Genomic DNA, 20,227 nt, shown 5'->3' with positions numbered 1-20,227 from the left:
AATTCCTACAACTATACCAATGCCTACAACTATGCAAGGAAAATAATACCAATTTCTACAACTATCCAAGGAAAATACCTATGGAAAATAAACCCTTTGTTGTGTTCCTTGAAACTTCTAGATCAGCTTCTAGTTCCTTTGAAAAATCACAATGAAATCCCCAACATATAAAAAATAAAACAATTTGGCACTAAAATAATTTTCGGCCTCTACACCAAAAAAAATTCAGTGGTTTCAGCCAACTTGTTTCCATTTTAAGCTAGCCTGTTTCCATTTTCAGCGGGGCTAGCCCGCTGTTTCCTGTTGTTTCCCACTCAGCTAGTGCCCCTATCTCCCACTTTTCCAATTAATTAGGGTCTTATATCTATCTCCCGCCACACACTAATAAAGGATTATGTGCTCTGCTGCCCTGAATGCTCATAAGGGGTATAACTATTGGGCCTCATGCCCTTAATTTTCATCAGGGAAACCCTCGTCTCATGGATCTCAAACATTGGTGTTGGTCTCTCCATTTTTTCAAAAAACCCTCCATTGTAATGGGGCAAACAAGGCCCTCCTTCTGTGCATAAATTCTGATACTCCTCTAGCACTGATGTTGAAATCCTCAATTTAATAGACAAGAAAGACTTATGACATTAGCTATGGGAAAAATATCCATGGTTCCAAATGCCATTGTGATAAATGCCATGGTTCACAAGAGATGGATCAGTATGATAACTTCTTGTCAAGATATGATGTCGTTTGGGTTGTCATGGAATCATAAATAACACCTACATTTACCTCATCTTCCACTGCACACACCTCAGAATATTGAGAACTAATTCTCTATTACTTACTATGTCTTTGTACCTTTGCGTGTTGATATCGGCTTCTATGACCCTCTCATCCATTATGTTGATTTGACCTAATTCAAATCTCAGTGTAGAATTTACAGAACCCTCGAATAATGTAGAGATGGAATTCAATCCGACACAGGCCACCACCATCCACTGTGCATATAAGTTTTGGTGTGGGTGAATATTGATTTAAAGTGGTATTATATATGTTTTTTGAGATTTGTTGTGATTTAATGGTTTTTATAGCCGACTATGGTTAAATCACTGATAATTATATATTTGAAACATTTCCATCGTAGAATGACCGACATTCTTTTTTTCACAAGAAAGACTAACATTCTATTGATTGTTCATCCATTTAACAACCAAAATGGAGTCATCAAATACCTAAACACTTTGGAAATCTTTGTTAGAAGCTACCTTTGAAAAAACTCTCGAGGCCATAATCTCTCCATAATTGCCTATAGCAAGTCTCACCATTGCGTATAGCAAGTCTCATCGGGTGAAACTTATTGATTAGTAAGTGGCCAATCTATTTGCTAGCACTTGAAATGTTTTGCAATGAAGATACCTACCTAGATCATTTTGTTTATGTTAGATACCCCATATGATTACAAATTACAAATTGTATATTTCTACCCATTGTTTTTCATGTTTTTTAATAATATTATAATATATTTTATAACTAATTCATTCATATAAATTAAATGATTGGTAAAGTGGGATAGACATTAATTTATAATAAACATAAAATTTCATGATACATTTCACACTACTAAAATTAAAAAATTCATAAAAGCTAAACTAACCTACATCCACAAAAGAGATACATGAACACCACAAATGATCAGTGGTGATATGTGTCATGTGATTAGCTACTGGATTTCCATCAAAATTTGGGATATTCAAAGGAAATTTAATAGGCATGGGTGACCAATTGGGGTTATAGCATATGTGATGATTGATTAGCTTATCCAAATCCAATATATCAAGAAACCCTAAAAATTGCAACTAATTTTGATCAAATGGATCTAGGAAAAATGATGACCATCACATGGACTTTATCATCTTCCCATAAATCGAATTTTAGAGGTTGAATCAATACCAAAGGGATTATTACTCCTATGGTTCTAGGGTCTTGGGAAAAAAATAATAGAAAAAGGATTATTTCCCCTAGGTGGGTTTTTCTTATGGACAAAGGATCTCCAAAAGGCATCACTACCAATGGTAACATATCCATCTTTAAGAGTATAACTCCCAAAAACCAAAACACCCCTAGTTGTAGGGAACATCAAGACTAAAAGGTACTAGTAAGAACATTAACCCCAAATTTATGGGCACTCCTGAAGACGTTAAGGCCTTGAGGGAATATAATTCCTCCTAATGACTATTTTCCCTATTGCAACAAGGAACAAATTTACCATATTTGTGTGAATACTAGGTTGTGTGCACTACATAATTGTGGAGTGGGGGGCTTGTGAAATCCCCATGTTCTAACCTTACCCTTGTAATGATAATTTTGATTGTAACACCATTGTGGAGAACCATGAATGAATGGAACTCTAATTAAACATATGAAAATTATCATTTAAAATAAATTAATTAATGCAACTAAGGAAGGGACAAACTTACAGATGTTTGGTTTAAGCGAAGCTTACCTACTTGTGTATTTTGACAGCCACACCCAACCAAATTTAATACCTAAATCCACTTACTTTCTCACCTAGACATGACCCGTACCTAGCCGAATTAAATGTAGAAGTTTCTTGCAGCCAAAATAAGCCATGGTGTGACAGATTTAATGTGATGCAATTGGGGTTGAATGAAGTTGGAAAATTTCACTAACATTCTTGATGAGATTGGAGTAAGGTGGTTGAGGGTAAGAAGTGCCCATTGTCAATGTTATCTCTCACTGATTGAGGAGACAACCCTGGAGGAGAAGGCATTGAAGAGCTAAGGCAGTGCTCTCTTGGTTGTGCCAAGAGACAGAGGAGAAATTTTACATATACACACATTAGAAATGAATTCTTTAGTGGTTTGTTTTCTTAACGAAGGTAGTAGCTTAGTAGTTCACTAATCAAAGATTTCAGTGGAACTGGATTCTTCCCCCCCTTCTGAAATTATGAGGCTCCATGACCTTGAGCTAGTACCCTATGTGTTTATGTGCTAACTAACTTGAATGTGATTGAGGCCATTGAAATCCTTGTGTGAGCCTATGTTGCCAATGTGTTGTTTAAAGGATTGGAAATTTTACCACCAAGATTTATCTAGTTGGCTAATGAACCACCTTCATAGTTGATTTGATCCCTTAAAACTTAGAAAAACTGAGCAACATACCTATTCCTTAAATTTGGGTGAAGACCTATGTTTTGAAGCTCAAAGGGTAAGAAAATCACTATGGTTCTTACTGCCATAAATAAGTTGATGAACCACCTCCATCTCATGAGTGTTTGACCAATCCATTGGTGTACATTTCTCCTTGTGCAAGCATCCCCTCAGACATTGATCCAACTAAAGGTTGGTCAGTTACAAGAAGGATTATAGTGTAGTTAGCCTTCTGGGCACTTGAAAATCCCCCATCCTTCCGAATTTTATCACATAACTAAAATCAATCAGCTATATATATTGAATTAAAATAAATTTGGGGGAATGTTAATGAATGTGTAAAAATGAATGACAAATCTCTCCAAGCGGAAGATTGATAGTTCTAACGTTCATATCGCATTCAGTCGTCTTGCAACTTTAATGTGTCACCAAAAGTTTGATGAGCTTAACTGTCGTTCGATTTACATAGAATTAGCCATCTGATCTTGGATCTGATAGTTGAGCCTTCAACATCACACCTAAATCAGCACATAGGCTAACCACGGTCATCCCCTCCAATGGATCTCCACCATCACCTTCAAGTCAATGGGATGGTCGCTAGGTCTCATTGCATTAGAACTTGTGTGACCATTACAACCCTTATTCCGGTCGAGTGGATCCTCCATATGGAATAGGGCTAAGGACAACCGAGCACTAAATGAGGACCATGGTTTTTGGGATATCAGAAATGACAGTAAACCTAGATTTTGGGAGGAGGCCTCGATCCAGCACCCAAAACTTAATCTAGAGGAAATTCTTGTGCGATATTTAAACATTTACCACCCGCTTAGGTGTGGAGAAAGTTAGATAGTTTTGATAAGACTCTAATGCATTAACGAAGTGGATATTTTGGATGTCTCTGAATGATTGGCTAGTGTGGGACTTGCCCTAGATTAGGAAGACCTCACCCTAATTCTACATAAGCGTCCTACTCTAAACAAAGGCAAACGAGATAAGCTTTAGTTGGGGCACCTTTCAAAAGGTATGTTCTCTCTTAAAGAATCTTATTCGACACTTTCTACCTCATCTAACCAAGCTCCTGACCCATTATGGAAACAAATCTGGTACTTAAAGTTGTGGACCAATATATCATATTTTATTTATCTCATCGGGCATGGAAATATCCTTACATGGGATAAAATTAGGAAAAAGGGCTTCTGCGGCCCCTCTAAGAGCCCCTATTTCATCTTGTGCAGTTTCAGTCTAGGTCAAGTGGGAACTAGTTTTTCTGGAACAAATGAGTAGTAGTGGTCCTCTTCGGTCCATTTATAGGCTTCTTTGTTGCTGGCTGGAGCCATTGGAGCGATAATCTCAAGCTCTTGTTAATCTAGCTCGTGGGTGGGCACTTTAGGTGAGGTGCATATTTCTGGCTCATGGTAGGTGGTTGTTTTTTCTGTATTGCATGTAATCGGCACCATGGGAATGGAGGTTCAGTCGGGGCTGGTGGTGTCTCCTTTTATGTGGGGAGTTCGAGATGTGTTGGGAGGGTGGTATTTGGTTCATTCTAATGGATCTACGGAAGCCATCCATGCACCCTGTTCATCGCTCAGGGTATAAATATTTCCTTCAATGTTGACAGTGAAGTCATCCAAGAAAGGATTACATAATCTTATATCCTAGGTAAAAGTGTGCATGTTGGGTCCCGAGTAATCACATGCGAAATTGATGAATAGACATGAGTATTTTGTTAAATATTATCACCATGTTCATATGGATCCAAACATATTTCCACCAAGATACTATGTCATCCATAACCAAAATATCATCCACATAGATACACAAGGTTAGTTATTGATATGGAGTTATCTACTCTATGGTATGTACAAGTATTATTACACCAGAATGTCACGACTAATCATCAACGGACTTATTTTACCAAGGTCCCTTAAGATTGCGGTAAAAACTCAGCAGGAAGAATTAAAGTGGAACTTCGAAGTTTAATTTTGTGTTATTGTGACTAGGTTAGGTAAGAGGCGCCATCTGATATCCTGACAACAATATCAACATATTTTACCGAACAACTATCTCTTTCACCAAGTTTCTTGATTGAGGCCCTAAATTTCATAGAGGCCTACTCACATTTCTTAGAAGAACATAATATGCCATCCTCAAAATCCTCACAAAATCCTCCACCTCCTCAAGTTAAAAATAATATTAGGGGAAGGAAAATTTATTTTGAATCCTAACACACAAATAGGATTTTTGCTACTTGTTTTATCAAGAAATATAATTCTATTAATGAAACAACATGACCATGTAATCAACAAATGTTAACACTCAAAATAGTTTTGTGAAAAAATTCCATCACCTAAGGAGAAAATATAGACGAAGGAGATACTAAAGATGAGGCTCCCATACTTAACCTCCACCCATCAATATTACATTCTAGTAGTTAGAGTTAATTTCATTGTCCCTCTTCAATGCATCCATCACTACAACACATGAACTCTTGAAGCCTAATATTTTCATATATTGAAAAGTCTTGGTGGATACAATCCCTCTACTCTAGTACTTATCACATGGATATGTTGTCAATGTATTGTGTGTGAAACTTAAGATAATTTGTGATCCCATTTTTAGTATCATGAATTAAATATTCCCATCCATTCTCTACTTTATTTTGTATAAACATGAGAAGGAGACATGAAAGCTTGACATACTAGTGGCATGACTTCTAAATAATCCACAACATCATAAGATGATCCATAGAAACATCACTAAAATTCAACCCATATTAAATAGTTATCAATTTAATAATTCATTATATAGTTTAATATATGTCATTTTCTAAATAAACCATGGTTGATAATAATTTTGTTAACAATAACAAAAAATCTTATATAATAGAATATGTTTTTGTTTTTTTGTTAGCAAAAACAAAGTTGATTGTATTTATATTCGATTTTAAAAAATACACATAGTAGATACTTATAGACTTGACAAGGAATTGAGGTCATTATATTCTCGTTACAAATTTCTATCTCAATATTTAAAATTCCAACAAAAATATTAAGAAGCCCATAATCCTTTATAAAATTGATTGTAAACATCTAGTATTTTCAATATTTATAATTAAATTATACCATGATAAAAGTTTAATTACTTCCAATAAGGAAATGATGTACTCTATCGTCACCTAGAATAGAGTACTCTCACAAAGGTCTATATAGATATGACATTCTATTCACTCAAGATTGATTATTGCAAAAAATATTTCGAGTTCTACTCTTCACCTAGTCATAGACATTATTGCTCTAGATATTTCAAAAACAAGTCATGCATGAGCCATCAATCCATTACTATGTTGTATCTTCTTAGCCTTGTCGTCAATTAAACAAGCAAAAGTGATGCCATCTTCTCCTTCTTCTCCCTACTTATATAGAATACATTGATGGTAAGGAACCCAACCCCTATGGTCCACCTATCATTATATAATTGTTCCTTTGTCAAAACATTTCCCATTCACATAAACCTACATTATATATTATTCTTTCTTTGTCTTTAATTTTGTAATAATCAATATAATAATTAATTAGTAAAATTTATACTTGTTACAAATTTCAAATTTATGAATGGAATGTCAAGAAAAGGTATCATGTAGATATTGAACATTGCATGTCTTAAATCAATATAGAATTTTCATATATTTAAAAATTGCACCACTAAAAGCTACACCAATGCTCGATTTTCACATATCAAACAAGATTTTAGAAGGAGACCAAAATTCCAGATGAACACCACCAATGTAGAACTTTAATTTGAAAATCCCAAAAACCCAACTTTCTCATTCAATAAGAAAACGATAGATAGGAAATGTAGGTGAAAATGTTGAAAAACATAACCATTTGGTTCTTTCTCATATAACTTTTCTTGATGAATGAAAATAGTGTATTCCTTTGTAGAAAAGTATGAGCTCTGAAATGTTCCATGATAATTGCATATTATTGGAGCTTGGTTTTCAAGGAAAAGTCCAACGTTCACTCTAAACTAACTATGATCATCAATAACCTCTTGGTGAATTCTAGTAGTCAACTAGTAAACTAACCGCACTAGAATTTGAAACCGAATAGGCAAAAATGAAAATTAAGTATGCTAACAAAAGAGTTCAATAAGAACTTGAATTTGGTTACTCATGCCTACTAGGGAGATATTTCCATTAAATTAAATCATAACACAAGCAACAATGCAACAAAGTATAAGTGATCTGAATGATGACGTTACCAAAGATGTAAGTGAAGGACTGAGAAATTTATGGTGATGATGGGAATGATAGATCTAGAAGACAACATGATGATGTTGTTGGAGAGGGGCATATCATTGTGGAGGAATGGATTTAGTTTCTAAAAGGGTCTCAACTCAATCTACGCAATTGGATCAATTGTTTATCTCAGATATTGTGAGATTGGTTAAATTCATCATATCAGGTTCATGGCGGTAGGAGAGGGAGGTGAAATTAGGATGGGAAGCTTAACGGTCCTCCACAAGGAAAATATATGCTTGCATGTAAACGTAAATGGAATGCTAGGGGGTTAATTTGATGCAAAGCAATGGTGAATTATGCCTTTCTGAATGCACATCATGAGACCGTGTTTAAGATTCACCATTCTGAAGTTGCAAGAAGAGTAGAGTGTAAGCACAAGAGAGAAGCTAAACATATTGTGGGTTGAGAAGAGGGCCAAGAAGGCACTTTCTGGTTCTTCCTCTTTTAGATTGGAGACATAAGATTTAAGAGTGTTTATAAGGTAGATAGTAAAGATGATATGGATTGTCAAGCATATGCTGGCAGGGCTATTGTTGGATTGTCACAGTGGAAAAAATCATCTAATGGATAAAATGAATGCCTGCTTCCAAAGAAAATTTCAATGTTGAGGAGAAACTTGGGAGGGGTAGCTGATGGTTCCCTAAGCTAGGTCAAGTGCTTGTAATGGATTAAAGATAAACTTCTGCGACAAAGTCTCATGAGGAATATGATTATGCAATAAATGCACATGAAAAATTGGAAGTCAAAGTCTAGGACTCATTACAAAGAAGCAGTTCAAACAGTGACCACTAAGTTTTCAATGGGATCCAAAATTTGACTTTCTCAAAATTGAATGAAGTTGGAACCACTCTGAAACAACCCTAAACAATTAATGTTAATATTCAAAATTTAAGTAAAAGTTGACATTATCCTTAACTTTCCTTTTCAAAAGGGGAAGATAAGGAGAACATCAACTTTTACTTTAACTTTAAAAATTAAATATTACCATTAATTACTTAGCTTAGGTTTTGTAGGGCCCTCAGGTTAAGATATTTTCTTTTCCTTTTAAGTATTTTATTAAAAAAAAATATTTGGTGGTCATTAGCTATGTTTTGCTACATTCTTCATAATTGGTCAATTTAGTAGAGAACTAGTCACTTTGGTGTTTTAATGTCGATTCAATATAAGACCAGCCTTAGCCGATCTGAACCACAAAACTAGACTAGTACAACTCTAAAACCATTGGGACCAACCAATTCGATTGTTCTAGGCTAGTTCTAATAAGAGTGTGCCCTTCTCGTCTTCCTCACAAGTCATTTGTTGGATTCTTTCAGGAATGGTGATTTGGAGAGTGCCATAAACTGTCAGACTATTGTGAGCACCTAAGATCATAAGTAGTTAAGCCTTGACAAACAGAAATTTGCAAGGAACTAGTACATACATCCCAAAACATATTTAGTGAGGATGTGCATGCAAGTAACTATTACAGACCTCCCAAGATATTTAGTGAGGATGTGCATGACCAAAAAGCATTAGAAAAAATTATCTACCCTCAAAAACCCTACCCAAACATTGAAGTGTGGTGCAAAAAAAATTGATGGTAGGCTATTAATGCTACCAACAATCATTCCCTCTCCAATTTCACAAGAATATCCTACTCAAGCTACCTCCTCCACTATGGTTATAGTAAGTTCTTGCAATTGTGTGAGCTATAAGAAATTAAAACTGCCTTGGAATCTCCACCAATCTTAGGGAACTCAACTTCTTTGCATGCCCCAACTATTTTTCGTTGAATGATCAGTTAAATAGATGATCATTGAGTTTGACTGAAGACCCACTACTTAAATGACCTTCCACTAGTTCCTCCAAAAGTTAGAACTAGTTTAACTCACAACAACATGAGATAATTGACCTTTATTGCTACAAATTAGCAATCACATATGTGGAACTGCACTCTAAGTCCTCCAACTCGAATTTATTGAGTAAACTAGGTGACACAAGCCATGTCACACAAGTTAACATCGTCCAAGTTGTCTATTGATGTGGAAATTCGAATTTTTTCAATTTAATCAAGGAAAAATCAAATTGAGAATTTCTTGCTGCATTTTTCAACACATAGTTCACTGGAATGTATTACTTTCACTATGAACTTGGCATAATTCACATGTTAATTTCATAAGTTTTTGGGCTGATGTGATTCTATATGTTGTGTATATAAAGAATATGTGTCCATCTGTTGCTATTAGAAACAAGACTCCCTATGAAATGCGGTATGGCTTCATTCCTTTGGTGAGGCATCTCATGGTTTTTGGTTCCTCCTGTTATGCCTTCATACCTAAGGAACAGAGAAAAAACTCAGTGCAAGGAGTTACAAATGTATCTTCTTTGGGTACTCATACCTCTAAAGTATACCATCTGTATGATGAAATGAATAAGAAGCTTATAATATCTAGAGATGTGATCTTTCTTGAGTCTTCCATGATTGACAATGTTATTGAGTGGTAGCTTAATCATTTGGATAGATTCAAAAATGCAAAGTATTTTCAAGAGTTTGATAGTAATATTCCACATCTCCTTCTCTTAGCTCTATACTTTCTATGAAGAGCCTTGAAGAAATTAGGTTGAAGGAAATTCCTTCCCCTGCTTTGTCAGGAAAGAGCTAAGAGACTACTAGCAGCAAGTAGCCAAATCTAATAAGTAGTGAGGGTACATGCAAGATACAAAGAAAGGATTAATGCAAAGGAGTAATGCAAAGGAGTGTACTGACTATATACATATCATCAAACATCTTTCATCCCACTTAGGATGCCTTGCATCGTGCCTGGTTAGTCATAAGATCATGTTGGTCACAACCTCTGTAGCTTAAATAAACAAGTGGTATTTCTCTTCATCTTCTAAGCTATGTAATAAACAAGTGAAAGGGAGCAAGACACGTAGAGGAAACACATGGAATGACTTTCATTTCTTGCAACCATGCATGTCATTGAAGACAAAATGATACAACAATGATAAGAAAACTTTTAAGCTACAGTAAGAGGTGTATTTCAAAAGATGTGCTTTATTTTCCATACCTAGCCTCCAAAGGGTTATGCATCAGATGGAGTCTTCATGCAGTCCCAATATTCTATCATACCTTGGGTTCCTTAGTCTGCTTATTTTTCTCCTTATCTCCTTGAGAGTCATCTATCATGTCATCTTTCTCGTGGCCCCTAAGAGACATAATTGTGTAGTTTCATCAAGTAGTGACTATTGCAGGATGAGGCCCTAGGAGGACACATTTACACAGTTTTAGCCGGATGAAAGGAATTTCTATGTGATGAGGCCCTAGGAGGACACATCTACACAATTTCAGGATGCAAGGCAGACTAGGTAGTCAAGGGATAAAACTACACAGTTTTTGGAGACATTGGGTTCCAACTGAGGGAAGGACATTGAAGGAAACCACTACGCAGTTTTGAATGCTAAGGGAGGTTGGGATTTCTGCACATTGCATAGTTCCAATAGGCAAGGGAAAATCTTGAGGGTTAGATATGTGAAGTGTGCAGTTCAGAAAAGATGGATGAGGCTAGGTTGATTTGGAAACTACGAAATTTGGCTAAGTGTGGGATTAGTGGAACTGTTGTGAATAATGATAAAACTTGACTACAATCACACACTTGAAAACTTAGCGATACAACATAGACCATCTAGAACATATAACACATACTTCGCTTAACAACAACCTTTGTGGCATCTTACAGCAAGTGCGCTTTGATGATCGACTTTGGGAGGATAAAGGCAACACTTGTGTAAGAGTGTGTGAAATGAGTGTGAAACATGTCCATGTGGGGAGGACAACCCATTCTCATAAAGATTTCCCCTTGAATCAAAACAAACCTCCCTTTGCATGACAAGTGATAACCCACATTCCCAAAGATGACACATTCTATGTAAAAATAAAAGCATAAACGACTTTTAAGATCGAAAAGGGGAGCTTGAGATCGTCAACTTACCAATAAGTGACTAAGAAATGATCGATCACAATATCCATAGTAGGCTCTGAAATTTAAATGCAGGCCAAAAATTTCGAGGGTGTTACAGCCGCTACAACAGAGCCTTCACCTTCTTGTTAGCTTCTTTTTCACCCAGTGTCTTGAATTCTACGAACTTGGAGAATGTCTCATCTTCCTTCCACATGAAGAAGATACAACACTTCTATGAGAAGTCATTAATAAAAATGACAAAATATGTATCTAACAGTGTAGGTTGTCGAGAAAGGTCCATAAAAATCATAGTGGATCCTTTCTAAGACTGCATGTGCTTTGTTGTCCCGACCATGAAATGTGGATTTTATATACTTCCGCAACGTATATCCTTTGCATATATCATACTGCTTAAGTTCTCATTTAGGGAGGCAAGTGGTTATTTGTTGTATAATATTTGAGGTACCATGATGCAAATGACCAAGTATTTTTTGCCAAAGTTCATTGACATCGCGACCTGCACTTTCTCTGCCTTAATGCTTAATGCAACACAGTCTTCCACATCTAGCTTATACAGGTTCTTCACACGAACCCCGATCTACTTCACCTATCCCATGGCTATGTGTCTCAAGAACACTTTTCCTTTGTTGAATATCACTTCACAACTATGGTAAACCAACCACTTGGTGAATGCTAGTAGAGACCCCTAATCCTTTACCTTACCTTATTTTAATAGCGCCTCGTATTGAAAATTTGAAGACAAAATAATTCTTTTCTCTTAAAAATTTGTCTTAAAACCCCCCTCCATGTAGTAGTGTCAAATGCAATGATAGACAAGTTGTCTCTAATCGTATCATCAAATATGAAAGGGACAAAAGAGGAATTGATGTCCAAGAAATCTTGTCAGTAAAAGTTGCGTTCTTCTTAGTCCACTACCCCCACAAAACAAAGAGCCCAACAAATCATTGTCTTTATATAAGATAACGTAAATGATAAGTAAAATAACAACCTCGTATACACGCAAGATAGTAGTTGCCTGCAAGCGGGCGGACTTAGAGCACACTGTCATATTTAATTTTGCAGTTGTTAGATAATATTGCTTTAAATTGATATGTTTGTGTCTTAATTGCTAATTGTATTAAATAGGTTTCATCTAAAGTGGCCATTATCTTAAATAAAGTTTTTTCTTAACATAATTTTGTTTTAAATATAAAGTTTTGTCTTTAAATATTTGTCTCAAACTACTTTTGTCTTAAATATAAAGTTTTGTCTTTAAATATTTGTCTCAAACTACTTTTGTCTTAAATATAAATTTTTGTCTCAAAATATTTTCGTCTTAAATTATTTTTGTCTTAAAATATTTTTGTCTCAATAAAATATTTATCTTAAACATAATTTTTGTGATAAAATATTTTTTTTTTTTGTCTTAAGACCATTCAATTGATATTAAATTTTAAGATTTCTTTTTTGAAAATGACCTTGGTGTAGTAGTGATTTAACCTAAAGAGAATGAGGCCACCGCCCATGCAGCGACGCCTGCGAGTGGGAATTCGAAACGGGAAATGTTTGTTCTCAACCTCTTTTAAGTTTATTGATCTTATATGATATTCAAACAGTTTATCCATAAATTAAAGTATCGAGCCAGAGCTGACATCAGTTTACTTGGAATAAAATCACTTAAATGGGGATGAGAAAGAAAACCTGCAAAACCTTTTACAAAGCTACAATAGGATTTTATGGATAAATTTCTCTCCACAGATTTTGTCTTTAAATTGGAGGAAAGATAACTTCTGATGATTTATCCTACTAGAATAATTTGAAAGCTCCTAATGTCAAATACCAAATTTAAAGCAATGCTAAAGTATTCGCGTTTCATAATTTGCCAAACAATTCAAGGAATCAAATTTTGTGATGGTAAAAATGTTTGATGTCCTATATCTACATCTCCTTTGGACGAAATTGAACCAACAACTCTACAGATATAAAGAAAGCTTGCAATTATTATATGCCATCAACAGTTTACAGAAATTGTCCATCGAATAACATGGCCTGGCCGAAAACTTTTCCGTTCATATAATCGTCAAGCTGAATAGCATCCCAGTCATTATTATACAATGCAAATTGTTGATAGTCTTCAAACTCGTTATCCAGGTGCCAGTTTTCACACAGATATTTAAGATCCCGGTTCTCGCGCAAACTCTCCGACGTTTCCTTCGAAGATGGACATGCTTCTTTCATGCCCATATCGGGGACTGGGGGAATGCCAAGCTCGTCGTCTGAAGCCTCTAGGAGATAACACAGATCAACACCCCAGTCTGAATCTCGGGTTTGACCTTCATGACCGCTATAAATATTGGAGCCCGCAGAGTTATCCCCAGAGTTGGAGGAAGGGTATGAAGTGGAACATGTCGCTACAATCTCTTCCTCTAGGCTTCTCATGACTCCTTTTACGAGTTCCTCACTGGGAGCGAATTCTTCTTCCTCATCCTCATGTGCCAAGGATTGATCTAATTGCAGTAGTTGAAGAAACAGCTCTGTTTTTTCTCCGTGGAAGCGTTTCGGCTCCAGGACATCAGTGGAATCCACCAGAAGCTCGGGCTCACGGCCGCGTTTTCTTAGCGGCAGCTCAGTCATGATTGAGAGACGGGTCGGAGATTCAAACTCAGATCACAACAGTGTTGCAAAGACGAGAGGATGATGATAGTTCGTCTACAGCCAAGAAAAAATGCTCTTTATTCATATGATAGCAGCGGATAGCTGGATTTTCTATATTGCATCTCCACTTTTTCTGGTATTTCTGCTACAAGGCATATATAGGGACGACGGAAGAATATGGCAGGGTTAAAGAATAAGAACAGTTTGGAGACGGCGGACTTTTTCTGGTCCAAGGCATATATATAGAGGAAGGGACGACGGAAGAATATGGCATCCTTAAAGAACAAGAACAGTCTGGACGGCGGACTTTCTCGGGTACAATAAATAAATAAAAGGGACGACCGAAGAATATTGCGTCTGGACGGCGGACATTTCTCCACTCATCCACCAAATGTAATTTTCAGCAATATTTAATTTGTTGGCGATGATAGGGTCACGCTGGTCGTCTCCAAACTCCACACTATTATGTTCTTAATTGCGTTTTCCATTGCATTTTCTACAGAAGTATATTAGTTTTTATTATTATATAATATATTATTAAGTTAATAGGTATGTTAATTGTGGAATAAGATATTTACAATTTTATTTAAATTATTAATAATTATATTATTTTTTTTGAGAAATTGATACGTAACGTCTTTGGAAAAAATATTTGCATAGTCAAAAGTCAGAAACCGGTTAAAAAAAATTCACAAGATATAGCAGTTTTTACGGTGGAAATGGATTCAGCCTCATCAAAAATTTATGGGGCACTCAAAATCTTGAAGTTTGACCGCTATAACTTAGATCTACAAAAATCCCTCGTGGATTTTATCAAATTCTTGTCGGAATTTCCATGATTTCCAAAGCAAATTTGCAACCTAGTTAGACAAAATCTATGTATATAAGGAATTGACAATTGGGTCATTGTCAAACTAGCAAGGTTATAGCACTATAAAGTCCACACCATGTCCTCATCTTCATAGACCAGTTATTCTTGGGGATTTTGAACCTTAGATCTCTTTATTTACACAATACTTCCCTAATTGAATTGGGGCTAGGGACAATAACAAATATTTTAAAATAAAGTTATAATTTAATTTATTTTTATGGATTTTCGAATTATGTTGACAAACAAGTTTATCTTAGAATAAAACTTCCAGAATTATAATTTAATTATCAATAATTATTATGTGCATAGTAGATATTTAACTTCCAAGAAATATTAGAATATTCATAGTAATATATAAAAATTAGTAATTCTATTCTAATATTAACCACATAATCACAAGAGTGATATTTATCTCTAAAACAATTATATTATTTTTTGTTATTTTAACTAAATTGATTAATTAAAAAAATGTCATGGGAGTAAGTGTTTACGGTATTTTGAGATATGGTATTGATAATCCATGGTAATGGCTCATGGTTTTGTAATAAAGTCTATCCACAAATAAATAATGGTAAAATAAGATAAATCTCCATAATTAATAATCTGATTCATATTGATTAAAACATATATGTGTTAGAGTTGAAAACATATTCTATATATTCTTGGGTGAAAGAGTTAAAAACATACTCTATATACTATTTGCATATATTCTTCGGTGAAAGAGTTCTGAGGCTCGCTGAAAGAGTTAAACAAGTACTTTATATATTCTTCGCATATATTCTTCAGTGAAAGAGTTTTGAAGCTCGATGAAAGAGTTAAACACGTACTTTAAATATTATTCGCATATATTCTTAGGTGAAAGAGGCTCAGTGAAAGAGTTAAAAACATACTCTATATATTCTTCCGTATTCTTCGGTGAAAGAGGCTCAGTGAAAGAGTTAAAAACATACTCTATATATTCTTCCGTGAAAGAGTTCTGAGGCTCGATGAAAGAGTTAAAAACATACTCTATATATTCTTGGCATATATTCTTACTCCATATATTCTTCGCATATATTCTTCGGTGAAAGAGTTCTGAGGCTCGGTGAAAAAGTTAAACACATACTCTATATATACTTCGGTGAAAGAGTTCCTAGGCTCGGTGAAAGAGTTAAACATGTACTTTATATATTTTTCTCATATATTCTTCAGTGAAAAAGTTCTGAGGCTCGGTGAAAGAATTAAAAACGTACTCTATATATTCTTCGCATATATTCTTCAGTCTACGGGCTACGGTGGGCACGGGCGATCTGCAGTCAGTTACCAAAGATTACCAAGGGCAGATGGGCGATCTGCAGTCAGGTTTGCTGATATCAGGTGCACACATTCCTTACATATTTGCTCATATAATTTCAAGTATGAAAGAGTTAAACACGTACTTTATATATTCTTCTCATATATTCTTCAGTGAAAGAGTTATGACACTTGGTGAAAGAATTAAAAACATACTCTATACATTCTTCGCATATATTCTTCAGTCTATGGGCTGCGGTGGGCACGGGCGATCTATAGTCAGTTACCAAAGATTACCAAGGGCAGACAGGCGATCTACAGTCAAGTTTGCTGATATCAGGTGCACACATTCCTTATCTTTTTCTTTTTCTAATACATATTTGCTCATATAATTTCAAGTATGAATATTTCACCACAGTTACCAAAGATTACCAAGGGTAGACCTAGCACAGTTACTCTACAAGGCCTTTATGAGTATATAGAGTCTTTAGAGAAACGTAGAGAAGAAAGAGAAGAGAAATTACAAAAAGAGTTAGAGGCCATGCTAGAAAATAAATTTTCAACTCTTGAAGACGCGATCCAAAAACAAATAGAAAATAAAATAGAACCACTGGAGAATAAAATGGAGGTAATGGAGACTAGATTGCAGGTTATAGAAAAACAAAACTAAGATACTAACCAACCATCCCAGCAAGGAGATGTTGATACTTTAGAGAGTCTTAAAATGAAAGACATGATTAAAGAACTAGAAGAAAAAGTTAATAGCCACCTCACCCTAAATAATGTGGTAGATAAGTTAGATATCAAACCAATTAAAGATGAAATGAAAAAATTAATAGAAATAGACCACGAACGTAACAAAAGGGGCTTGAACCTTATAATCTTCAGTTTAAAAAAGGAAGTAGATGAGGATACTTTAGCCTTAGCCCATACAGAACTACATAATAGATTACAAATTGAAACAATGTGTCTCACAGAAACAACAAGGTTGAGGAAATTAACCGAGAATAAAGGAAGACTAATCCGCATAAGGGTGAGATCCATTGATTATAAGCACGACATACTTAGTAAAACCTCAAGTCTAAAAGGAACGAGAATATTCATAAATGAAGATCTCATTCCAGAAGATCAAGCAGAATTAAGAAAGGAGGTTCAAAAGGTAAAAGAAGCTAGAAAGGAAGGAAAATGGGCAATAATTAAAAATAGAAAAGCCTTTATTCAAGATAGAAACCAAAAAGATAGTAATCAATAGCAATTAAACATGCTCCGATCCTTTCTTGGAATTGTCGGGGCTTCCCATGGAACAAAGGCCCCAAACTAAGTTGGATTTCAAATGATGTTGCTATTATTTTGCTTGTTGAAACTTAGGAGCACGAAGAATCTAAGGTCCCTAACATAGATGGCTTTACGCTATGGTCTACTTGGAACAAGCGATCCTCCCATAGAGGCATTGGGGGAATGGCTTGTTACATTAAGAAGAACATCTCCCTCCATGTTAGGATTTATAAAAACAACCCTCACAACCAATATAGTTGGATAGAGATCAAAGACATTAATAATAAAAAGTCCTACATAGCAATATGTTATTTTCCCCCCATCAATTCTAACTTCTATGAGAAGAAGAATCTAGATAAAACTAACCCTTACAATAGTTTAGAGAATGATATTTCTAGCCTAAGGAATGACGATAATATCCGTTTAATAGGTGACTTTAATGCTTGAACTTCAAACAACCAAGCTATTACTCTAAGCAATCATTCCAACCCTAATCCTCTTTGGTTAGACAAAGACCCTACTCTGGCTAGCAAGTACAAAAGGAGCTCTGAAGACCTCAAGGAAAATTTGTTTGGGTCGGAGCTAGTCAAGCTTTGTAGTGCTCAGGATCTCATAATTTGCAATGGTCTAAATGATCCAGGTGGATATTGGTGGCCACCTGCCAAGTCCACCTGGACCCCCACCATTGTTCTTCTCAGCATTTTCAGTTTCCTTAATTGTAGCACAACTTACTATTTTTAGCAGTTTATCGGGTCCTGAACTTTCGGAGCTGTTTTGAGGCCCTAAACAACGTTTTTTGGGGAATCCAGGGGATGGACCGATGTTGCCTGTTCCAACAATGATAATGCTCGGATAGATCTTTCTAACGAGCTATTGTATGCGTCAAACGGAGATCGTATGCCAAAGTTACGACCCCGGGAAGTTGATGTACCAACTTACCCCAAACGGGGCCCATAGTTTTGGCGTTTCATCTTCTAGGGTTAGGTTTTGGAATGTTAAGGGTTTTTCCACTGTTTCTCAACAATAAATAGGCCTTCAAGCCTCATTGTAAGACAGTTCAGAGGCATGTAGCCATCACATCTCTTCTCAGAGATAAGCTACCATCGCCCTAGCTGGTTTATGTCCATTTCTGGTTGTAAGCATATTTCAGTATTTTCCATTAATGAAATGAAGTATTATTTCCACTGCATCTTTGTGTATACGGTTATCTCTGTAATTTATTGCGTTCCTGTTTAAATCCGGATCAATGGTATCAGAGCGGTCTGCTTTTTCTCTGTTTTTCTTTGCATGTCGCCAACAAGGTCGGGATATAAGGAGTTAGGGCTTGAACTGGTTGAACCTTTGCAAGACCAGCCTCACAAATCCCGACGGCCTCCCATGGCGGATGAGAAGAAAGACGAGGGGGCAGGAGATCCCTTCAAAATCTTGCTCGAAGAAGCCCTTGAGCGACAACGGAACGCGATGATGGACAACTTTGCCCAGATCCTTCAGTGGCTACCCAGAAGCAACGCATCGGCGTCCAGCAGCTACTCTGGAAACACCACACCCTTTAAGGTACAAGTTAATTTTGAAATCCCCATATTCGAGGGTCAGATAGACGCAGATGCCGTAGATAAATGGTTAAATCTGCTAGAGGGTTATTTTTCTGTTCATGAATTTTCGAGTCGGGAAAAGATTGTTTTTGCTCTTCTCAAAGCAGCCCCCCACATCAAGGACTGGTGGGAAACCTGCTGCGAGCAGAAGGATGAAAGTACTGGCTCACTATTTTCAGCCGCACCCACCTGGGATTCGTTCTGGGATGCCATCAAGGAGCAGTACTACCCTGTTGGAAGCTATGAGGATGAATACATAAAGTGGACCACACTGCGGCAGGGAAGGGACCAAGACGTGCCGGAGTTCACCAATCTTTTCCATACCCTTCGCACAAAGTTGGGTATCAAGGATTCGGAGCAACATTTGATACTCAAATACCGTGGCTGCCTGCACAAATACATCCAGGAAGAAATACAATTCCTAAACATCTCCTTGCTCGGCGCAGCATACCGATATGCCGTCAAGGTCGAGCAAAAGTTTAAACAAAAGAAGCGAAACTTTGGATCTGTGAATCCAAAGTAGGGGAAAGGTGCCCCTAAACCACAGAACAAAGGACAAAGCTAAGGCGGGACAGCCTAAGACAACCAGTCGAAGCTGCAAACAAAGAACAGCGCCGCGAAGCCGAGAAAGGACACTGGAAAATGGTGCGAGTTCCATAAGAGCTCCACTCACAACACAAGTGAGTGTCGGGCCAAGCAGTCATTAGTGGCTGAGCTAAAGGTTTTAGAATCAGATGCATGTTCTGACTCTGAGTCAGAACCCGATAAGGGGAATGAAAAAGGGAAGAAGATCATTGATGCGGATCCCAGCGCCACTGTTGCTACCGCAAAGATCCAGAAAAATGAACCCGAAGATCCAGAGGAGGAGGAGCGTCTCTTCCACTCCCAGATGTGGGTAAAGGGCTCCCCGATACAGTTCATTGTTGATAGCGGGAGTCAAAAGAACCTCATTTCGGCAGAGGTCGTGAAGCGATTGGGCTTACCGACCACAGCACAGCCACAACCATATACCATTAGGTGGCTTCACCAAGGACGAGATCTTCGCGTGAGCCAGCAGTGTCGCCTTCCATACAACATCAAGCCCTTCACGGATGAGGTATTGTGTGACATTGCTCCCCATGAAGTTTGTGATGTATTACTAGGACAACCATACTTGTGGA

General features: G+C 36.5%; 1 protein-coding gene across 1 annotated transcript; it reads right to left on the bottom strand.

Annotated features, from left to right (window-relative positions):
• Positions 1–13,421: 13,421 nt before the first annotated feature.
• Positions 13,422–14,036, bottom strand: LOC149170776 (uncharacterized). The gene has a single exon (XM_089425721.1). The coding sequence runs from the start codon at positions 14,034–14,036 to the stop codon at positions 13,422–13,424; it is 615 nt and encodes a 204-aa protein (XP_089281847.1).
• Positions 14,037–20,227: the final 6,191 nt, after the last annotated feature.

This window comes from Pinus tabuliformis, chromosome 4_2 (genome assembly GCF_031772625.1).
Source record: "Pinus tabuliformis cultivar Carrire ecotype Pingquan chromosome 4_2, CPIR1, whole genome shotgun sequence".
In the NCBI taxonomy this organism is placed as follows: Eukaryota; Viridiplantae; Streptophyta; class Pinopsida; order Pinales; family Pinaceae; genus Pinus; species Pinus tabuliformis.
Note: the sequence above shows the minus strand (reverse complement) of the source record. Positions and strands in the feature narration are given on the sequence as shown.

Bases quoted from the DNA above. Each gene is read 5' to 3' on its own strand.
- LOC149170776 (XM_089425721.1), bottom strand. From the start codon at position 14,036: ATGACTGAGCTGCCGCTAAGAAAACGCGGCCGTGAGCCCGAGCTTCTG.